General features: G+C 35.9%; 4 protein-coding genes and 1 long non-coding RNA gene across 12 annotated transcripts; 3 read left to right on the top strand and 2 right to left on the bottom strand.

Annotated features, from left to right (window-relative positions):
• Positions 1–596: 596 nt before the first annotated feature.
• LOC111011191 (Pyridoxal phosphate (PLP)-dependent transferases superfamily protein) lies at positions 597–3,768 on the bottom strand. Of its 5 annotated transcripts, none has more exons than XR_015789069.1 (4): positions 3,610–3,768; positions 3,330–3,535; positions 1,009–2,234; positions 597–908 (listed from the first exon to the last, which is right to left on the bottom strand). XR_015789069.1 is itself a non-coding variant. In XM_022284876.2 (3 exons), the coding sequence occupies exons 2-3, from the start codon at positions 3,525–3,527 to the stop codon at positions 1,080–1,082; spliced, it is 1,353 nt and encodes a 450-aa protein (XP_022140568.1). In that variant the 5' UTR covers positions 3,528–3,535; positions 3,610–3,768; the 3' UTR covers positions 926–1,079. The 5 variants fall into 5 exon arrangements, 3 of the variants coding, with proteins under 3 accessions (XP_022140568.1, XP_022140577.1, XP_087976398.1); XR_015789070.1 differs by having other exon boundaries at positions 597–820; XM_022284876.2 differs by lacking the exon at positions 597–908 and having other exon boundaries at positions 926–2,234.
• A 680-nt stretch (positions 3,769–4,448) lies between these two features.
• Positions 4,449–6,655, top strand: LOC111009737 (uncharacterized). Of its 2 annotated transcripts, none has more exons than XM_022282933.2 (4): positions 4,449–4,574; positions 4,700–4,909; positions 5,430–5,547; positions 6,257–6,655. In XM_022282933.2, the coding sequence occupies exons 3-4, from the start codon at positions 5,498–5,500 to the stop codon at positions 6,489–6,491; spliced, it is 285 nt and encodes a 94-aa protein (XP_022138625.1). In that variant the 5' UTR covers positions 4,449–4,574; positions 4,700–4,909; positions 5,430–5,497; the 3' UTR covers positions 6,492–6,655. The 2 variants fall into 2 exon arrangements, with proteins under 2 accessions (XP_022138625.1, XP_087975813.1); XM_088119687.1 differs by having other exon boundaries at positions 4,556–4,574; positions 4,771–4,909.
• Positions 6,656–6,803: 148 nt separating this feature from the next.
• Positions 6,804–10,373, bottom strand: LOC111009710 (uncharacterized). Of its 3 annotated transcripts, none has more exons than XM_022282899.2 (7): positions 10,168–10,373; positions 9,941–10,079; positions 9,701–9,802; positions 8,974–9,098; positions 7,745–8,031; positions 7,564–7,654; positions 6,804–7,255 (listed from the first exon to the last, which is right to left on the bottom strand). In XM_022282899.2, exons 1-7 carry the CDS (start codon positions 10,276–10,278, stop codon positions 6,842–6,844), a joined length of 1,269 nt encoding a protein of 422 aa, XP_022138591.1. In that variant the 5' UTR covers positions 10,279–10,373; the 3' UTR covers positions 6,804–6,841. The 3 variants fall into 3 exon arrangements, with proteins under 3 accessions (XP_022138591.1, XP_022138607.1, XP_022138614.1); XM_022282915.2 differs by having other exon boundaries at positions 9,941–10,097; positions 10,168–10,307; XM_022282922.2 differs by having other exon boundaries at positions 9,941–10,103; positions 10,168–10,305.
• A 2,256-nt stretch (positions 10,374–12,629) lies between these two features.
• On the top strand, positions 12,630–19,573 carry LOC111012563 (uncharacterized). Its single transcript, XR_002601601.2, has 4 exons — positions 12,630–12,770; positions 16,874–17,247; positions 17,333–17,562; positions 19,175–19,573. It is a non-coding gene; the product is annotated as an uncharacterized LOC111012563 (long non-coding RNA).
• LOC111012554 (G-type lectin S-receptor-like serine/threonine-protein kinase At5g35370) lies at positions 12,777–16,071 on the top strand. The gene has a single exon (XM_022286725.2). The coding sequence runs from the start codon at positions 13,235–13,237 to the stop codon at positions 15,836–15,838; it is 2,604 nt and encodes an 867-aa protein (XP_022142417.1). The 5' UTR covers positions 12,777–13,234; the 3' UTR covers positions 15,839–16,071.
• Positions 19,574–20,828: the final 1,255 nt, after the last annotated feature.

The raw sequence follows: 20,828 nt of genomic DNA, 5'->3' as shown, positions 1-20,828 counted from the left end.
TTTTTATTTTTAAGAAAATTTATTTTTTCTTTAAAAGATTATGGTCTTCCAATTCTTTATTGATATTTTTCTTTCCCTATATTAATCTTAATGATGAATAAATATTCCATAAACAATTTTGAAAAGTTTTAGAGTGATCTTTTTTAGCACAACAAATTAAAAAATTAGTAATTATGCTCCTGTTTGAAATTCTCGTTTAATATCAATTTTACGATACCCAATATTGATTTAATGATAAGGTGAAGTGATGGTTGAAAATAATAAAAATTTAGTTTTAAAATGTGTACCGGACCTACCGGCTATTGGTAATAATTTTACAATAATATAGGTTAGTTAACTAATAATTTATAATTCATTAATTGAAAATTACAGTTGGTTTTAATGAGACTTGGTAATTTTATGAATTGATAAGTTACTAATTTTTACGTTTTACTTTGCATCTTGCTCTAACAAATTTGTTTGAATTCAATTTGATTTTTCATACTTTAATAAGAAAAAAAATAAGAATTGACATTTTTAATCGAAAATTGCAACAAGCCAAAAAAAATTAAAAAAAAATAAATAGAAGATATGGAGTTGTAGAAGAGGAAAGGAAATAAAGTGAAAACGTAACCAATCTTTCTCCCACCTAAAAGAGATAACTGAATAGAGATGGAAAGATCAATTATTTGATAGTCTATTAGGAATGCAAGTCTAGACTAGTTTAACGGTGTCGATTTGATCAATTTGAACTATATTTGTTGGTCGATTAGTTTGTATATACCAACTCAAACCAACCCGCTTACGCCCCGGTACTCGAGCGAAATTGGAGATGAAGTACCTGCATTTTGCCCCAAGTTCTTAACAAAATTGACCACCCAATCCAATGCAGCTATATTGAACAGGACAATTGCTCATTTTTTATCAAGCTTCAAGCAAACAAAGCAACTATAAATGATTATTCAACTAGATTTATTAATTCATTGATGGGAAAAGTTGAACTCCCAAGTACGAGGAGAAAGAGCTAACCTTATACCACTCAGATGTGAAACACTCCATGTGGAATAAAATTTTTTCTTTGACGAAACTAGGCTCGGCGATCACGACTTTCTAATGAGTTTCTTCTTCATCCTCTCGACTGCGGCCCTGAGGGTGTTCTCGTCTTTGCAGAATGTAAATCTAACTAGGTTTTTTCCATCTTCTGGGTTTAGGTAGAACACGCTGGTTGGAATAGCTACGACTCCCACTTCTTTGATTAGAAACTCGCAGAAATCGACGTCGTTTTTCAACCCGAAAGGGGTGTGGTCAACAATGATAAAGTAGGTTCCTCTTGATGGAAAGACCTTGAAACCAACTGCCTTTAGTCCTTCGACCAAAATGGCTTTCTTTGCCAGGTAATCTTTCTTCAGCTCCTCGTAGTAAGATTCGGGTGCTCGGAGAGCTGTAGCAGCAGCGGACTGCATCGGAGTGGAAGTAGCAAACGTAAGGAAAGCGTGTGCCTGTCGCACTCCCCATGTCAGATGAGGCGGGGCAATTGCCCACCCGATCTTCCAACCAGTCAGGGAGAATGTTTTTCCCAGAGAATTCATGGTAACAGTACGCTCGTACATTCCTGGAAGAGAGGCTATGGAAATGTGGTCCATTTCAAAGGACAGTTTGTCATAAACTTCATCAGCAAAAACTAACACATCATTCTCAATGCAGAGAGAGGCAATCTCATTCAGTTCCTCCCTTGTGAACATTTTTCCTGTCGGGTTGTGCGGCGTGTTAATAAGAACAGCCCGGGTATCCTTTGAGATTGCAGACCTGAGCTCATTTATAGGGAGAGCAAAATCCGGAGGGCGTAACGTGATGCATTTGACTTTGGCACCAGCCATTGATAGAGTGGCTTCATAAGAATCATAAAAAGGAGCAAAGAGGATCACCTCATCGCCGGGATTTATCAAACCAAGCATGGTTGCAGCAATGGCTTCCGTACACCCGGAGGTCACCGTAACTTCCTTTTCAGGGTCGACCACAAGTCCAGCATCTTTCTTGAATCTCTCGGCAATGGCCAAGTTCAGATCTGGCACTCCATATCCACGGGCGTATTGATTTTTCCCATCCTTGATGGCTTGAATTGCTGCTTCCTTTACAAATTCAGGACCGTCAAAGTTCGGGAAGCCTTGGCCAAGGTTTATTCCCCCATATTGAATTGCAAGATTACTCATTCTAGTGAAGATGGTTGTCTTGAACTTCTCCAGGCGATTTGCAACCTACAAACAAACCGGTTATTTCGAAAGCAACATCGATAAGGCTAGCATTGAAATTTAACCTACTTTTGAAGTTCTGATGGAAAATTTATCCTTCCATTCATTAATGTCTTCCTTAATTTTGAAATAAAAATATCGATTCCAGTAATTTTATATACATTTTAGAACTTATTCAGCCAGTGAAGAATCTAAAACCTAATTCTAGGCATTAAACCATAAGAGTATCCAAGCATTCCAAAACAAAGCTAATCATCGTTGATATTCACTCTTGACATCGATGAAAAAATAAGAAGCAATTAATACTAAAAGAGCATCATATCCTAAGAGAAGATTGGTATTGATAACTAAAATAGTACTGAAGGATAAAAGATAAACGTATACCATAAATTTCAAGCCTAAACCCACTGAATAATTACTACCTTCTTCTCCTCCCATCCAGTGTTTTTTAAAGCAAGAGGCGCACCATAAAGAAATGTAGATAATTTTTTATATATATAAAAGAGTTAATGAAAAGTTTGGAGGTTTTCTAACAAATTATTTAGAGAAAAAAGGAATTTGAAGGATAAATAGATTAATTCAGCAAGCACAAGCTACAAAACAAAACCTCTGTGGACTCCATTAACCAGAAACAAATCTATTTCCAAAACACACCCAGAAATTAGATTACGAGGCTGCAATCAAGCATAATCCAGTTCTTCCTCTCTATCCCGAAATCCATTTCCAAGCTAGCTCGACAACTACGAACATGATCACAACTCCTCAATTTGTACAAAATGCTCCCGTTAAGATAATCACAGTAAATTGATGAAAAGGTTCCGTAACTGTGCCTCTCGATAAGCTTTAAACGGGATTGTTTAGCACAAGGGGGCAGGAGAAATGGAAATAGAATCGAAAATCTAAGCTATACCCAAAGAATAATAGATTAATTTAATCAAACACATGCGTAAGCAATAGGATTAAATTTTGTGAGATGAAAAAAGGAAAATCCGCAGACGATGGAAAAGCAAACCCCAAATGATCTGAATCAAACTCAGCCACGCGATAGAAATCCAGAAAATGAAACGGAATAAGAGATGAGAGAGGTAAGCTAGGGTTTACCTGCAATGGCTTCTGCGAGTCGTGGGTGGGTCCATTCTGATCGAAGACGGCGGTCTTTTCAGTCGACACGGCGGAGGACATGGTGGCCAGAATGGATGAGGGGGAGGAACTTCTTCGAGGGTTTATATTAATACACCGAAACAACGGGGAAGACCGCAATTGAACGCGCTGAAGCGTCCAGGTGCAGTGGATCTGCATCAGAAATTCTGCAAATTGGAATAAAATTTCTCATTTAAGCTGCATAAAAGAGAAAAAGTGAAGAAATGTGGGGGAATGTTACTTTGATTTGCCTAATTTCCTTATGGTCGCCACTGTTGTTGAGCTTGAATTGAAAACCTCGTCAGGGCTGCGTCAATTCCTCGGCAAGAAAATGGGAGTCCTCTGATTTGGCCACACTTGTGTGGTACATGCTTTGTTTTGTTTGATTCTCATGAATTCGCCATTTTTCTTTTCTTTTCTTATTTAATTGGAGATGGGTTCTGTGTCAAAAAATAATAACAATAACAATAACAATAACAATAATAATAAATCAAAAAATGGGGACGGGTTCAGATGGCTCTGTTTGATTAAAAAATTGATTGCCTGATGATTGTATAGAGACTGGCTTAGTTCAAATTCAATCAATACTAGATAGTTCTGAAGTGAGGTGGAAACCTCTATTTATATAACTTGGTCGTTTCTAACCTCATTTGGAGAGCAGTTATGACCGTCTAGTAAATCAAGTTGGATTATTGGAGAAACTATTGTATTTTTTACTAGGTAATGTTGGGATCTTCAACTCTTCCCTTATGAGGATTGAACGTTGAAATCTACATAGGTTGGTGCGGCCTTTAACATTTGCCAAAAAAAAAAAAAACTTTTGCAGTAATTTGGATAAGTTGAGAGAAGCAAGCTAAACAACTCGTCCAATAAATAGGTTTGAGAGAATGAGTTGAAATGTACCCACAAAAAAGAATGTTGTATACTGGTGAAACCCACCTCATTAGGGTTGTCTTAATGATTCGGCCGAGTTAAGGTACGACTTTATTTGGCTCTTCTAATCGGTTCATGATAACAATTTTGTTCATTCTCTCTAAAAAAGACCTCGTAAATTTGAGTTAGCTCATTTATAACAGTCATGTTATTTCCACATAACCTCACCTCGTGAGCATAAACTTTTTCGATAAGCTCACCCACAAGAGTGGTGCTCATTCCCGTCCTCTCTACATTTATGGTTTATCTCTACCTGTCAAATCGGGACATTGGGTATTATTCTTCTTCTTCTTTTTTTTTTTTTTTTTTTTTTGGTTAGGTAGTTAGTTTCTAAAATATTTTTAAATTGTTGAGAAATTTGAAAAAAAAAAAATCTAAAACCATTTTATTTTTCGAAGGAAAAAAAAAGGGGAACCCTTCTCTTCTCCCGCATATGGGCTTCAACAAGTCTCAACTGATGCGTGAACAGGTCATTTTTTGTCCTCCTCCTGCATAACTGATTCTAGGGCTCAGGATTTCGACCGGAACCATAAAATCCACAGTCGGAGATCGCGACTCTGCAGGTTCCTCGCCGGTGAAGCCTCGTTCCCACCGTTATCACTGTTCAGGTGCGCGAAATTTTCTGTTTATTAATCCATCTTCTCATTCATTCTCTCTATGTCAGCGCAGATTGTTCTTTTCATCTGAATATGTTCGTTCCACCTGATTTCTTCGATCACTTGACTATGTTCTTGCTCTCAATAAGAGAGTGATTAGCTCGCATTGCGACGATAGTTCTAATTACTTGTCAAATTTGATCATTGAAACTTGCTCGTTCTGTTATTGATGGCAATTAAGGCGATGCGAGTTAAGGAACGTATGCAATTGCAAACAGAAATGTAGATTTATGGTAGGGTTTTAGCATTCACTCTTAATTCTGAGTTGATTTCTGTCTAATTTTTATGGAAAGAGATAAAATAAGTTGTGTTTTACTGTACCTGCACCATTGGTGAATTCCATGTACTTCTCAAGAGTTCTAATTATGAAATTTGTATGCTTTGCTTTTGACATTCAGATCTGAATTCAGTTCTAGATTGCATTGTTGAATATCTTTATGTTTTACGCTAACTCCTCCTCACTCTCTCTCAGCAACTATTGGAGTTGAATATTGCTGCTGTTTCTCACTATTCATCGAGTTCGTTAATCGAGAGAGAGATATGGGAAGCCATGAAAATGTTAAACATCTTGAAGAGTGCTCGGTTTCAAAGTAAGCTCTCTCCCCCCACCATTTCTCTTTCACCTTCCCTTTTCTTCTATTCTGTTATCGTCGCTCTTCCTCTCTCTGATGCCTTTTCTCCTTCCTAAATTATTGAAAACCGGAGTTTGTACTTAAATAATGATATACATTCCTCTGGAATCGTCCCTTGTCGACTTGTCCAATTGTATATTAGTTTAGAAGTTCCAAGTTCGAATTTTCTGGTGAACTTAATACCAAAAACACCTTATGCCTCCTAGTCTTGGACCTTGAGCAGGCGTGGTTGTCCCTGGACATAGGGGAGCAAAAGCTCCGACTTCCCATTCTAAAAAGAAAACCATCTTGTTCTGCATATATCAAATTACTTCTCAAAAAAGTTGAGTTATTTTGCATAAGAACCCCAGGGACTTCCTTTTACCTTATTTATCCTTGAATTCCATTGCTTGTTTCCTGGATCTAATGGAAGTAGAAACTTTGTACAAAATGTAATGTTGACTGCCTAAACTCTGGTAAATATCAGGTGGTAGTTTTTCTTATTTAAGACGTCAGGCAGAGTCTTATTAAGTCTTACATTTTGTAATCTAAACTAGATTTTTTCGCCATGGTAATATTTCATTGCATCCTTCCGCTCATAGGAGCAAGGAGCATACTGTTTCATTTGTTTTTTGTTCTTGTAACTGGAAATTTTCTCGAGATTTTATTGATCATTGTACATTTACAGTGCGTTGGGCACCTGGGTATTCTCAGTAGCAGGGGCGTTGCTAGCAATTCCAGTGGGAATAAAGAGAAAGTCTCTGGCACCCCTTGTGTTTTTTGGCACAACTGGTACAATGCTTGATATTATAATGGGAATTAGTGCCTGTGAAAGAGAACATGCTGAGCGTCAAATGAAGCTGTTAGAAGCTCAAAACTCTGCAGCCGATGCTTCTGTTGCCGATTCCGAATCCCATTCTTGAACTGTGTTGTTAGATTAATACCTCTGTGGCATGGCCCTTGGCTGATTTGTTAAGCCTTCTTTCCAAGACACGATGAGATTGCATGAGATATGAATTCACATAAGGAACTGTCTTGACTCTGTTGTTTTGCAATAAAATTATACTTAGCATTAAGTTTTTATAAAGGACTTCGAGACTTTGGCTTCGCCGTTCCCTCCACGTAGAGAAGAAGTTCCCTGTGTCAATAACTAATCGTACATTAAAAGCTCGCTTTCATCTTCGGCACTTGAACAGTTTTCTAATAGACAAAATAAATGTTCAACCTCCATCTGCTTCAGGAATTTCAGATGTTTATTCACAATTTCCTTCTTCTAATCGCATATAGAATGTGCTCGGTCCAAGGATCGATTGGTTAAGAAACATGGGAATGACGACGAAACCATCTCAAATCTCCCACTCTCTTTGTCCACACTGGTATTTACCGTAATTTCAAATTTAAGGGGGCTATTTTTTCCTTGCTGCAACAACATTTTCAGAAAGATCAACCATATGAAATAAATATTTCTGGAGGGCCTCTCTCCTTTCCTGATAGCTCGCTGGGAATTAGCAACCGAAGCACTGGAGTGCTTTGCTTCGGTAACAGCTTCTGAATTAGGTTTGGGGTTGGATTTTTGCTCACTGTAATACGAGTAGACTTTTTCAGCTTTAATGTTACCAAACAAGATTTCTGCAGCTTGGTTCTTAACAAGAAGAGGAATGCATTCTGATTCATCCCACACATACAACTGCAGTAGAACATAATAGATTTAGAACGCAGTTTATAGGTTTCTACGCATTGAAACAAGCACATAACATGCTTGCAAAGCGATCAAAAAGAAGGCAGCACTCATGGTTTGTAAAGGAGCTGTTTTGTTATAGAATTAATTTCGGAGAGTTCAAAGACAAGCAAGACTACCAAGAACTAAATACTTGATCATTTAATGCTTTGTTATAACTATATTTACGATATTTCCGATTCATGGTGATGCAACTAATATAAAAAGGTAAAATAGAGTCTGGAACATGAAGAAAGTGCAAGAATAGTCATCCATACCATGAAAGGCTTATATATCATGCTTACTACATGAAGGCGATTCAAGCTTTTTGGGCAATAAAGTGGAACAGAATTCTGATCAACCACGGGCCTGAAGGCAATGAAAAGCAAGTAGTGTTCAGAAATCATAATTATAATTGTTGCCAATGAAATAATATAAAATGCTGGATATTTTTCGTACCCACTTTCCAGACCCAAAGGGCAACCACATATCTGACAACCAGTGCAAATGAGATCTTCTGCCAGAAACGTATCTTCATAATTGTCCAACCGCCTGCTGACAAACATCTTTTCTTTTCGAGGTTCATCGAGATCCATCCGGGGAGATAACAAAAAGATTTCACCAATTGATGCATCAAATATGGCTTTGCATGATTCAGTTAGATATGATACTTCAGAGAGCGAAAAACAGTCTTTGGACATCCTCTTTTCAGGCAATTTCCAGTTCCGGAAGAAATGGTTATTTCTCTGACCAGGTTGTCCAAAACAAGGATACATCAAAAGATTTAGTAGTGCGGTCTGATATTGGCTCAGGTAATCAGATAATGATGAATATGAGTTTCATGTAGAAATTTCAGATCCAACAGATTGTTCATTCAACCAGTTCTAATCTAATACATTGATACGCTTCATAATAATCAACATTTACACGTAATGTTATATGTGAGAATTTATAATAAAACTATTATCAATTAATAAGGGGGAAAACCTCATAGCCAATGGTACAAGATTACATGTTCAGATCTTCACTTATGGTCAAACAAATGTATTCAAGTTGAATGTGAAAAATGTGTTTTGGGATGAGAGTAATCACATCATATTTACAAAACTACAACAATTTAATAAGGTGATTCAAGCTGTAATTTCATTCCAAAAAAATAACAAATTGGAAAATTTCCACCTCTATTTTTTTTCACGCCTCCACCCTATGGAGGGAGGTTTCTTTTTGTGTTCTTAGAAATGAATTCATAATCTAAATTAACCTTACAAAATGAAGATGAATCCATGAGCAGCAAATTAGATAATCATAAGTAGGAATGAGAAGCCGACTACAGCCTCTAAGATATCATATAGACGAGAAAATCAATAGAACATCTGCATATGCACACGGCATCCAAGAAACAATTGATTATTAAAAACCATGAAAACAACTGAATTAAGGAATCAGAAAAGAAGCAGGATCAATCACAATTTTCCTTTTCCAGCCCTCAAGAGAATGATAATGTCACATCGTAAAAATGTTTAATTAAGACACGGGCTAGCTTTAACAAATTAAATCTGCCACACGAAATATAAATAGTTACATGTCATGCTTCAATGCTCAATATGACACACAGGTCACCTAGAATGGAGAAACTATATGAATATTAAAATAACAACAAATATATTGGTGGGTTAAGAAGAACATACTTGGTTATTATTCCATTTTATGTTGCAGAAGGTAGATCCAGCACCCTTCACCCATTCTACTACCTTCCTCAGCTTTTCTTTTGCCACTAAACCAGCTCGACAATTGGCCAGTAAATCATCTGCATCTATACAAACAAAGATTGTATCTTAGACTTCACTTCCCTAATCTATGCAAATAACAGTCAATTAACAAAAACTCCAAAAAGAAAGCTTTATATATCCGATAGAAGCTATACCAATTTCACTAGAGAAATAAGCTAACAATTACAGTATTTATACACAGTGGGTTGAACTATCATTTAACTAATCCCTAATCAAAGTCAGCCATCAATTGCACTCCAACATTATTTAGGAACTATTAATAATTATTAATACACTGCTAAGCTGAAAATCATCATCTCAATGAGCCACTAGATGTAAATGTACTCCAATTATTCGGCTATTGAAGCAATCTGCTACATATAGCACAACTATTTCTTTTTTTTCTTTCCTTTTTTTTATAAGAAACTGAACTTTCATTGAGATAAATGAAAAGAAATACAAGCGGGTACAACAAAACAGCCGGACCAAAGAACACCCCTAGAGAAAGAGACTCCACTTTGAATAACAACTTACAGAATCTCTTATTAAGAGCAACTATTTCACAACTATTTCACAACATATAGCACAACTATTTCAAAATTAAGAGCAACGACTAACTGAGGCACAAAGTAATGGAGCATTGTACCTTCAGAGACAAGTGCTTCGTACGGGTGTATTACGCATACTAAGGAAGAGCAATGGACAGTTGTGGCCTCAACTGCATCTCCGAATTTCCTTAGTTTCACATCTGAATCAAGAAGGCAAAAAAAGATAAAATAAAAGGCCATGGAAATAATAACATCAAACTCAAAATGGAGTTAATCACTAGCAAAAGTCCAGTCCGTCCGTCAAATAAATTGCCTAATAATCATCTACCGGAGCTTACTCTGCAACAATACAACATCGCCTGGAACCGCTGTGGCGGCCATTTTCTTCTGCCAGAGGGATACAGAGAAAAACGACCGCGTATCGTCAGCTACCTTGATGTCCGTCCTGATGACCTCTCCGCCTTTGGAAAATTTGTACTACGCCCAAAGAATTAACTGTTTCTACAGAATGATCGAAAAGTTTAGAGGGAAAGATTGTAAACATAAATATATAGAGAGAGAAAACCTCAACGGGAGTGGATCGATGAATGAAGACGAGGAGCTGAACGAAACCGCCAACGTGAAGAGCGGCTTCAGAGAGATCAACCAGAGGTCCGTACCACCCGATAACGGACATCTCCGGCGGTTACCGCCTCAGTCACTCGAACTCCGATGCCCTGAGCAAGAAAAGAAGAATGGTTTATTTTGGCGCGTCCCGAGCTGAATAAGACAAATTTTCACAGATTTATGACTGTAATAGTAGCAACACAAAACGACGGCGTATCTGCTGTAATACATTATCGGCCCAACAAGCATCGAGATTGGGCTTGTCCTCCTGCGTAAGGCCCAAAATGGCGGCCCAGTTTCCTTAATATATCAATGACTTGACTCCTTGGTATGCCTGTAGACGATGTTCATATTAATTGAATAAATGTTTGAGATAATTTCTTAAAGAATGACTAAAAATTGGGATGGAAAATGACATTCGATTTTAAAAAATAAAATACCTCTAAAATAATTTTAGTGTAGCTAACCATAAATTGACTGTTGCAAAGTTTATAATAACAAAATAAAGGTTGCTGTGCGTATGTGCGTCAGCTTTAAAGTTATTTTCGCTTTCAAATATATAGTTTAGGGTGAAAATAAATAAATAAATATATATATATGGTTTAGGGTGGAGATATTGACTTTGTCGCATCGGAATGATCACCGTGACGAGGAATATGGGCTCTGTGTTGGGCCCATTTCCCACTTCCATCTGAGGGCTGCCGATCAATGGTTCTCAAAGTATTTTACTGGCCGTTGGATTGGATTCGAAGCTTCGATTTGTTGGGGACACATTATCTCGGGGTCATGGGTTTATGTATGGGGGGATTGACAAAAATAGCATCTGATTATTTATATTATCTCTGATTTCTTCTATTTAATTTAAATAATAATATTATTAAAAATTAGTGTTTCCACGTTGCTGTAATAAAGTGACAACTATTATAATACAAAACTAGAGTTTTTGTTTGTTTAATGACAAACTAAATAGTTGTATAAAAAATGACAAACTAAATAGTCATATGATAGCTTAGTTGTTATTGGATGTTATTATTGTTTAAATGTCATGTCATTGGAAGTGACATTTGCTTCACCGTTAACTTTCTTATATCATAGTTCAACGGTAATTGGTATATATCCACAATAAAAAAGGTGTGAGTTCGATCCACCATCTCACATATTGTATTAAAAAAAAATCTTATATGTTATGGAATGACAAGCCTAAAATTGAATTGCATTTTGTTGTCTCTGTGATCCGTGTTTACCCAATTTAATATATGTTATTTTAAAACATTTAATTTTAGTTCATGTATCAGTTTAGTTTAAATTTTGTCATTATATAGTTCAATTTTAATTTTATTGGTATGTTTAATTAAATTTTATAAATCATTATTAAATTGTTTCTCAGAGATTGAAAAAAATTTGTCAAGACTCTAGCTCCTAATTTTGTTACTCAATCAAGAATTTGTTAAGAGAGGTTAAATTTACCTTAATCCATCGACTTCAACTATTTGATTCATTAGTGATTTAATTCAGAGGCTCCGCATTTAATATTGATTTTGATAGGATTTGATATGCTTTAAATTATTTTAGTACTGGTTTTTTTTATTAGGTATGATATAGTTTAGGATATGATTTAGGTTTTCAATTTCTTGATTAGGTATCTAAACTTATTTGATTTAATTGTATTTACCATACTATAAATAGGTGGATAGTGCTGGTTTTGTTTGTGATTTGATGGGTTCGTGTGCGATGTTGTTTGGCTTGATCCTTGTTGGATGTTGCTTTCGCTCATGATCCTTCGTGCCAGAAAATCGAGTTTGTGGTCCGTCGTGCCAGAAAAATGAGTTGGTAGTCTATCGTGCCAGAAAACAAGTTGGTGGTGTCTTTCATGCCAAAAAAATGAGCGAGTGGTCGGAGGGTGAAATGTCCAAAAATTGTCAAGAGTGCCAGAAAAACTAAGTTCAGAATATGCCAAAGCGAGCATAGTACAACGGTAATTGGCATATACCTTCAACCATCTTCTTTTCATATCACATGAAAAACACCACCTAAAATAAAACAAACTTCAAAACTCAAGGGCAATATTGATATTTTGAAAATATGAATATATAGAGGCTAGGAATAAGATCTCAACTGGAAATAAACCCAACATTTAACAAAAAATTAATTAAGAAAACAATATTCGAAAAGTGTGACAATTTCCAAACACGCCGTTAGTTTTCCTCTGCAACGGATCAAATCGGCGCTTCGAAGTGCAGTTCTGAAGAGCCTCCCGCCAAGCTCCTCCAAGAACCCTGCAGCCACCACTCTCGTTCCGAAACAATCATCAGCTCGATAGTTTTCTCTCTCGTCACGATTTGCCAACGCAATCTATCCAATTTCTTCCTTCCAGTTCCCGATTTTTCTTCCAGGCAAGTTCTGCTCAGCATTCGTGAAGAAACAGAAGTTAATTCGTTTGAACCCATCGCTGCTTTCGAGGATAAGCAGTTCTCGATGCACCACGGGATCGAGTTACTTGAATGTGGTCTCTTCATACTTCTATTTTCGGCTTTGGGCGGTGGTACCACGATCACGAAGCGGGTAAACGCGCACATTTTTTTATGCTCACCAATTGTTTGTCGTATGGCTTACACTTAACCAGAATTGGAAAATGTTCCTTGCCGAAATCTGTTTGTGTATTCGTTAATGCACGCTGGAATTTTTGGCATTATGACATAATTCTCTCATAGAATTTTCGGGTCTTGTGTCTGTTGGCTGGTCCTAAGCTTATTAGAGACGTGAAGTTTGGTCAAATTTACCTCAATTATTAAAATATATGTTTGTCGTGGTTTGTGACCTTTCATGAATATTTTAAATCTTGCCCCCTAGCTGATGCAGGCATTAACTGAATAATTGCCTGACTTAGCTACCTATTGAGAGATAGAGAGGGAGTTTCAGAAGTCAACTGGCCCAGAAACCAATTTGAAACGGAGACAAACAATGCTACTTAGTTTCATTCAGACATTTTGAAGAATCTCTTGTGTTTGTGTTCTCTAATTTCCTTGATGGGATCCTCATTCTTCATCCCAAAAATATTATTCTTTCTGCCTTTTGTCTCCAGTATATCCTACACCGAATTCATATACCCAAATTTTTTGGCTTCCAACATCAATTTTGCTGATAATGGTGGTGCCTTCTTGTTTTCTCGCAACAGAACTTACAAGGCCTCTATTGTGAACCCTCTAGCTCAAGAAACCAGCTTCTACTTGTGTGTTGTTCATGTGGCGTCCAACACAATCATCTGGTCTGCTAACCGTAATGATCCCATATCAAGTACTGGGAATTTCAATCTTACCACTAAGGGAATTTCCATAACCGATCAGAATGATAACCTTAGATGGTCAACTCCACAATTACAGTCAGCAGCATCTGCGTTGAGGCTAACTGAAATGGGTAACCTTGTATTACTTGATCGATCAAATGTCTCTCTTTGGGAGAGTTTCCGTTATCCAACTGATACCATTGTAGTTGGACAATATTTGCCTGTTGGTACTATGCTGCTCAGCTCCATCTCAGGTTCGGACTTGTCCAATAGTAATTACAGTTTGTCGGTTGCTACATCTGATGCTATGCTACAATGGTATGGACAAACGTATTGGAAATTGTCCATGGATCCAAAGGCCTTCATAAACTCAAACGTTGCAGTGGAATATATGATTATAAATGCAACTGGTCTCTACCTGTTGGCTCGTAATGGTTCTGTTGTGGTAATTGAAGTCATCCTACCCCGTTCTGACTTTAGAATTGCCAAATTGGAGTCAACTGGACAATTTATTGTCAAGAGCTTTTCTAGCACTGGTTGGACACAAGAATTCATAGGACCAGTTGACAATTGTCGAATTCCATTCTTTTGCGGTCAAGTTGGACTTTGCAATACAGACAGTGCATCCGATTCCCCCAGTTGTTCTTGTCCATCAAGTTTTCACACAGTTCCGCCAAGCTTGGGTGGCTGGGGCTGTAAACCAATTGATAATTCCATTGTTTTGGCTTCTCCTTGCAACTCCTCTGGTGGTAGTGATCGGTTAAAGTCACCAGTTTTTTCGTATTTGAGTTTGGGATATGGTATAAGATATTTTGCAATTGATTTCTCTCAGCCATCTAGATATGGAGTGAACACCTCGTCCTGTCAAGCCCTCTGTTCAAGGGAATGCTCGTGTTTGGCCATATTCTATGGAAACACATCTGGTTCTTGCTACATGATCAAAGACAGGTTAGGCTCTATCGGACAGAGTAGTACATTTGAAAACGATCTGTTGGGCTATATTAAAGTTCAAGTTAGATCTACTCCACCAGGCTTCGCTGATAAAGAAAAACAGAATTTTCCAGTAGCCGCTCTTATTCTCTTGCCAATTTTTGGGTTGCTCCTATTGGTAACTCTGTATTTCCTTTGGTGGAGGAGACGAATAATCTCAAAAAGATTACAAACAAAACTAGGTAGTGCCAGCTCACGTGCTTCAACAGAATTTGATGGCTTCTTCATTCCAGGTTTGCCTAGAAGGTTTTCTTTGGAAGAGCTAGAGGCTGCAACTGATAGTTTTAAAGCTCAGATAGGGTCAGGGGGGTTTGGTACAGTTTTCAAGGGTATACTGCCTGACAAAACTGTTGTGGCAGTGAAGAAGATAACAAATTTAGGTGTTGAAGGGAAAAAGGAATTCTGCACTGAGATTGCAGTCATTGGGAATATACGCCATACAAATTTGGTCAAGTTGAAAGGGTTTTGTGCGCAAGGAAGAGAGCGCCTTCTTGTTTATGAGTATATGAATCGTGGTTCATTAGACCGTACCCTTTTTGGCAATGGACCAGTCTTAGAATGGCAAGAGAGGTATGATATAGCACTTGGAACTGCACGTGGGCTTTCATATTTGCATAAAGGTTGTGAGCATAAAATCATCCATTGTGATGTGAAACCAGAGAATATTTTGTTACAAGACTCCTTTCAGGCCAAAATATCTGATTTCGGTCTTTCAAAACTTCTGGCGCCTGAACAGTCAGGTCTGTTTACAACAATGAGAGGCACACGCGGTTATCTTGCACCTGAATGGCTCACTAATTCAGCAATTTCAGAAAAAACTGATGTCTATAGTTATGGCATGGTGCTATTGGAGGTTGTGAGTGGGAGGAAAAATTGCACAACGCGATCCCATAACCATAGCTTGGATGGCAGTGATAGTTCTGGTTGCCAATCATCATCTTCAACAGGATTGGGACTGGTTTATTTTCCTTTATTGGCATTGGAGATGCATGAGCAAGGAAGGTACTTGGAGCTTGCCGATCCACGCCTAGAGGGGCGTGTGGCATATGAAGAGGTGAAGAAATTAGTTTGCATTGCTTTGTGTTGTGTTCAAGAGGAACCTGCCCTAAGGCCAAGTATGGATACGGTCGTCAGCATGCTGGAAGGTGGGATTCCTTTAGGTCAGCCGAGAAACGAGTCGCTGAATTTCTTGCGCTTTTATGGGCGTAGGTTCACAGAAGCCTCAACAATAGAGGAGGAAATGAACCAAAATGGTTCAGTAATATATCCACCAACAAATGCGCCCGCTAGTTGTATGAGTGATTCAAACTACTTATTTTCTTACATATCTTCACAGCAGGTCTCGGGCCCAAGATAGATTTCCTGTTCATGATCTTTGCACTTTCCATAAATAACCATCAGAGTTATGTAATGTGGAATTCCATCTGTTAAAGCTAAAAATGATGTGTAATTTTACATCTCGAGGGTGCGAGTTAATGGTTTTCATGAACAGCTTGTGTAATGACTTCTAGTGCTTTTCCAGTACATAAAATATTTGACACTTTGGCCTTGGGTCATAATTGAGCTTCTTCACATGTATCATTCTCACCATACCCTAAAAACCTTGAGAGGGTATTCGTCGGACCTGTTGGGTTGTTAATTAGTATATAATCATGTGGCGACCGAATTTAGCATTTCTTTGCCGAAATTGTCTAACAGCTGCGGACTCCAGTATGTCGCTGGTTTCATTGTTAGCAAGGTGTTTTTTTAGTCCTTGTTTACTTTCAAGAGGAAAAGTTTTCAGTGGAATTGACATTAGAATTTGAATTGGCTGGCATGTATTGTTTTATTATTTTGATTAACATTGCAACTATTTAGAATGTCAACTACAGCCTTTGAGGTAAAAAGTGAGATGACTTTGATAATGCAGCTAAGAAGACTTGGATCTCCATTTTCTCACGTGTATTTTTTGAATGTCCGACTCGTTATTTGAAATATTGCCTGCTAATTAATTGTTTCTAGGTAGACGATAGGAGCTGGTTTTATTCACTTTGTCAAGGTACTTATTTGTGAATGAAGAAGAATTGAATTCTACATAGTGGCTTTCTCTATGATGGCAGGTCTAATTTATTCTCCTTCAGTAAGCTGTTTCCTTAGTGGAAATACCTCTGTGAATATAATGGAGAAGGTGAGAACCATCTTAATTTTGTCGAGGAAAGTTAATCTGAGCAAGTCGAGAAACATGATTGGATTTAGCTACTGTGACGAAAATCTCTCAACACTCAAGAGTGATATTGATTGTATGAAAACCAACTATAGTAGTATAACTGTATAAATTTTTGGTTGTTGATGGGAGTTGTTTTCACCTACTATGTACTCGAATTAACTTCAATTTTGTTCTTCTCTTTATCAGTTCAGCAATGGGGATTGAGATGGTGCCAAAAACGCTCTCCAAGACCATCCCGAACAAATTCATCAGATCGTTTTCAGCAACCCAGATGAGGAAATGGTGCTCAGAGGGGCATGTTTCCAAATGGTCACCATGAAATTTCCAGCGAAGTTATTAGCAAACTGCAGGCTGTTGGGAAAGAGTTTTTTGATTTGATGCAAGAGGAGAAGGAAGTTCACACCAAGCTTTCTGGTTCCAAGTCTTTCGAAGGCTATGGATCTAAGCTCCAGAAGGAAGTGAGTGGAAAGAAAGGCTGGGTTGATCATTTGTTTCATAAGATTTGGCCTCCTTCAGCCTTTAACTACCAATTTTGGTCTAAGCCCCCATGCTCCTTATAGGTAAAATAACACTGTTTAAACAGTTAAAGAAAAACTTCACTTGATGAACTGATTTGGAAGTGATCTTTTATGATGTGTTTTGCAGGCTATGTTTTTGAAATTGTTGCGACAGATATTGAGCAATGGGAAGTTTAAGAGGCCATGTTTTTTCAATTATTTCCTTTCCATTTTGTCTGTTGTTAATTTCTTTATCTATGCATTTTTTTCTCATCCATTTATCTCTCTACATGGAAACAGTTTGAAGGGTTGATTTACTCAGACAATTTCTAGATTTATCTTCAACTCCTGATGCATATTCTCGTCTTGGTTGCCAAGGTATCCTCTATCTAATTTCTCCCTAACATTCTTTTTTACTAATTTATCATATTACATATTTCTTTTAATCGATCTTCCTAACTATATTTTTATATGCATTTTTTCTCTCACTACCCATTTTCTTCACACTTTTTTAGTCAATTATCCTTTTTATAGGCAAGTTCTTTAATTTTTCTAACCTGTAATTTGTTTGTTTTATAAATATTGAGTAAACAACTATTGAACATACTATCATAAAGAATAATCTTTTTAAAGGTTAGTGATGTAAATCTTTGACCTTATTTAAATTTAAAGAGGAAAATAACAAAACAAAGATTTAAACAGTTAGATTGGGACTTGGTAGCCTTTTTTACTATTTTAAGGGACTTCATTGGACAAAAATGACAAATTGAATTTTTATTTTTCTTCCAAGTCATCTTAAATTTTACAGTCTTTCACCTCTCAACTCTGACCCCATCTTATTTATTCATTTGTCTTTAATCATTGCTTTCCATGGCCCAACCTTCTACCTTCTTTGCCCTTTTTTTCCCCAAGAATTGCCTGGTGGAAAGTACCTTTTTTTTTTTAACTGGGAAATGTTCAAATTAAGGAAAAGTGGAGTTTAATAGTTATCCTAATTTCTACATATTACAAAAAAAATAAAATGTACCATCTCCCCTTATTTTGAACATTTCCCAGTTTGAAAAAGAGGTACTTTTTTCGATCACAAATAAGGCAATTAATGTTTTATTCGTCGAGCTATGTTCGGAGACCTTCATTACCCGTGCTTCCACACCACCCTCTAAAATTTAAATTTCTTCAGTTAAAATTTTATTTACTATGCATATAAAAATGAATAACGTTATTTAAAACTTCAAACATACTACCCGTTTAAACTAGTGCATGGTAATATTTTTCACCTCTACCGTCTCTTTCTCATTTTTAGTTTTTGAGAAACATATATAAGGTAATGTTTTAGAGTATATTTAAGAGTGATTTTGATAGGATCAAAATTACTTTTGTCATTGTGAAAATCATTTCTATTTTAAAGCAGTGATGTATGGTAATAGTGTAGAAGTGATTTTGGAAAAAGTTAATATTGTTTGTTGATTAAGTGAATTTTCGCATGTGAGGCGATTTATTATTAAATCAAAGTAACGAAATAATATTAATTTGAGATTTGATAATTTGGTGTTTATTTAGTAAAGTTCATGTTTATTATTTCTTATTTCTTATTCTCATTTTCTCTTTCCATTAAAAAAAAAACAAAATTGTATTGGGTGATTGTTTATTTGTTTTAAAATTTTTATTTTGTATTTTATAAATAAATAAAAAATGATAAATTTATGTTTTGAAAAACCAAAAAAAAAAACTATAAACAAAAAGAACTTGATTTTGTTGTTTCCTGAATATCAGCGTAACTTTAAAAATATTTCTTAAAAAACGAGCAGACGTTTCTAAAAAAATTGAGAACGAGGGAAAAAAAACATTTCGAAACATGCCTTCAAATCTTTTTTTTTTTTAATAAAAAGGTAAAATTGACGTCACATAAAGATCTGTCTAGCGCCCATCTATTTAATTCTCTCTCTCTCATTTTTAAAGAAACACTATCAAAATATTGATTTAAATATAGGTGGCAGTAACAAAAAGAACCTGATTTGCTGATGGAATCAAAGTGTGACATGATTAAATGAAGTTAGACTTTTATTAAAACTTAGCACATTGTTGTGTTAATTTAGGAGTCATAGCACGTCGTTGTTGTTAATTTAAGGGGTTGATTATGGAATTTCTTAATGTTTAATTAATCTGTCAAGTTGGGGATTAGGAAAATAGAACATGTTTTGGATGCCAAGTCTTACTTTAATCTTCCTTTGTAGAAGAATATTGTTAAGATTGGGGATTTATGTTTCTTTGTATATCTCCAATTCCAATGGTGCTTCCACCATAACGTGCGTTTTAGGTTTCTCTATTGGATTTGGATTTATAAATTAAACGCATCGAGAATACTAATTGGAATTATATTTGTAGATTATTGGTGTTCTATAATTTAATTAGGATATCATAAATATTTATTGCGAATCAGTTTTTTAAATCTGATCCAATCCAAATGGTGATTTGATGGATTTTTTTTTTTTGTTCTTTTAGAGACTATCTCTTGTGTGTGTGTGTATATATAGGGTTTGTTTGATACTGATATCGGAAAAATATATTTAAGAATAGTTGATTTTCCAAAATCATCACCGACGGCATACCTTAAAAATTAATTTTAAGTGAGACTGATCCTTAGTTCTATTTTTCACAAATTTTTATTACATCTATGGAGCTTAATGTCTCATGATACCATATAAAAAATTCTACTTATAGAAATGTAGGTCTTATAGTGGTGTCACTAATATGGAGAGGCTGAACTCAATTTTAAAGATTAGTGCGTGCATTAATGTGCCAAAAATTGAAATGATGATATCCCATATCTTTAATATGCTTGAAAGATTCACTTTAGATTTTTGAATTCTTAGATTTAAGATGGTGGTTGGATTCGCCTCCAATCACTTGCTTTTAACATTTTACTTGAGGATTTTCATTAATATTGATTATTATGCAACTGAACCACCACACAACTTGGGCATAGTCATTGTGTTACAGGCATTTATTTATCGTTGACTTAGTGTTTAAATATTTTCAAATAATTTAATTATTATGGAGTTTTCAACCTTTCAAATATTTTATCTAACTTCTCAAATTTATAGAAATATTGATTTTGATTAATAATTCTACAATATTTTATTTAATATTTTATCGATTATTTTACAATATATTAAAAGTATTGATTCACTTCTATATTGATGTTGAACTCATAGACATGTTGATGAAAAATATTTAAAAGGGTATCATAGATCTTTGGTACTTAAAGATTGGACTTAGTTTTTATTTTGTTCTTGAGTTTAAAAAACCACCCTCTTTCATCCCTAACATTTAAATTTAGTTTTTATCTGGTTCTTTTAAGTTTGAAAGGTAACATATTTTGTTCTTGAAGTTTGAATTAGTTTTTAATTGGTCTCTAAAGTTTGAATTTTGATTTTTAATTGGTTCCTAATTGAGTCGATCATTAATTAACTTAACGGAATAATGACGTGACAGTTAAAATATGTTAACTAGACTTTATTACTTAGGACAAAAAGAATGAAGAATGTCATTAGGTAAACTAATGGTAAAAGGGACGGATTAGAAATCAAATTTAAAATTAGGGACGAATTAAAAACTAAATTCATACTTGAGATACCAATAAT

The sequence above is a fragment of the Momordica charantia genome, assembly GCF_013281855.1.
Source record: "Momordica charantia cultivar OHB3-1 chromosome 11 unlocalized genomic scaffold, Mcharantia_2.0 BLBB01000011.1, whole genome shotgun sequence".
NCBI lineage: Eukaryota > Viridiplantae > Streptophyta > Magnoliopsida > Cucurbitales > Cucurbitaceae > Momordica > Momordica charantia.
The sequence above is the reverse complement of the archived record's forward strand: the minus strand, read 5'-3'. Positions and strand labels throughout refer to the sequence as shown.

Coding starts and splice junctions, on each gene's coding strand:
- LOC111011191 (XM_022284876.2), bottom strand. CDS start 3,527: ATGCAGATCCACTGCACCTGGACGCTTCAGCGCGTTCAATTGCGGTCT. Junction 2,235..3,329: donor ACTCGCAGAAGCCATTGCAG/GTAAACCCTAGC, acceptor GTTTGTTTGTAG/GTTGCAAATCGCCTGGAGAA.
- LOC111009737 (XM_022282933.2), top strand. CDS start 5,498: ATGGGAAGCCATGAAAATGTTAAACATCTTGAAGAGTGCTCGGTTTCA. Junction 5,548..6,256: donor GAAGAGTGCTCGGTTTCAAA/GTAAGCTCTCTC, acceptor GTACATTTACAG/TGCGTTGGGCACCTGGGTAT.
- LOC111009710 (XM_022282899.2), bottom strand. CDS start 10,278: ATGTCCGTTATCGGGTGGTACGGACCTCTGGTTGATCTCTCTGAAGCC. Junction 9,803..9,940: donor CGATGTTGTATTGTTGCAGA/GTAAGCTCCGGT, acceptor TTCTTGATTCAG/ATGTGAAACTAAGGAAATTC. Junction 8,032..8,973: donor TAAAATGGAATAATAACCAA/GTATGTTCTTCT, acceptor CAACCTGGTCAG/AGAAATAACCATTTCTTCCG.
- LOC111012554 (XM_022286725.2), top strand. CDS start 13,235: ATGGGATCCTCATTCTTCATCCCAAAAATATTATTCTTTCTGCCTTTT.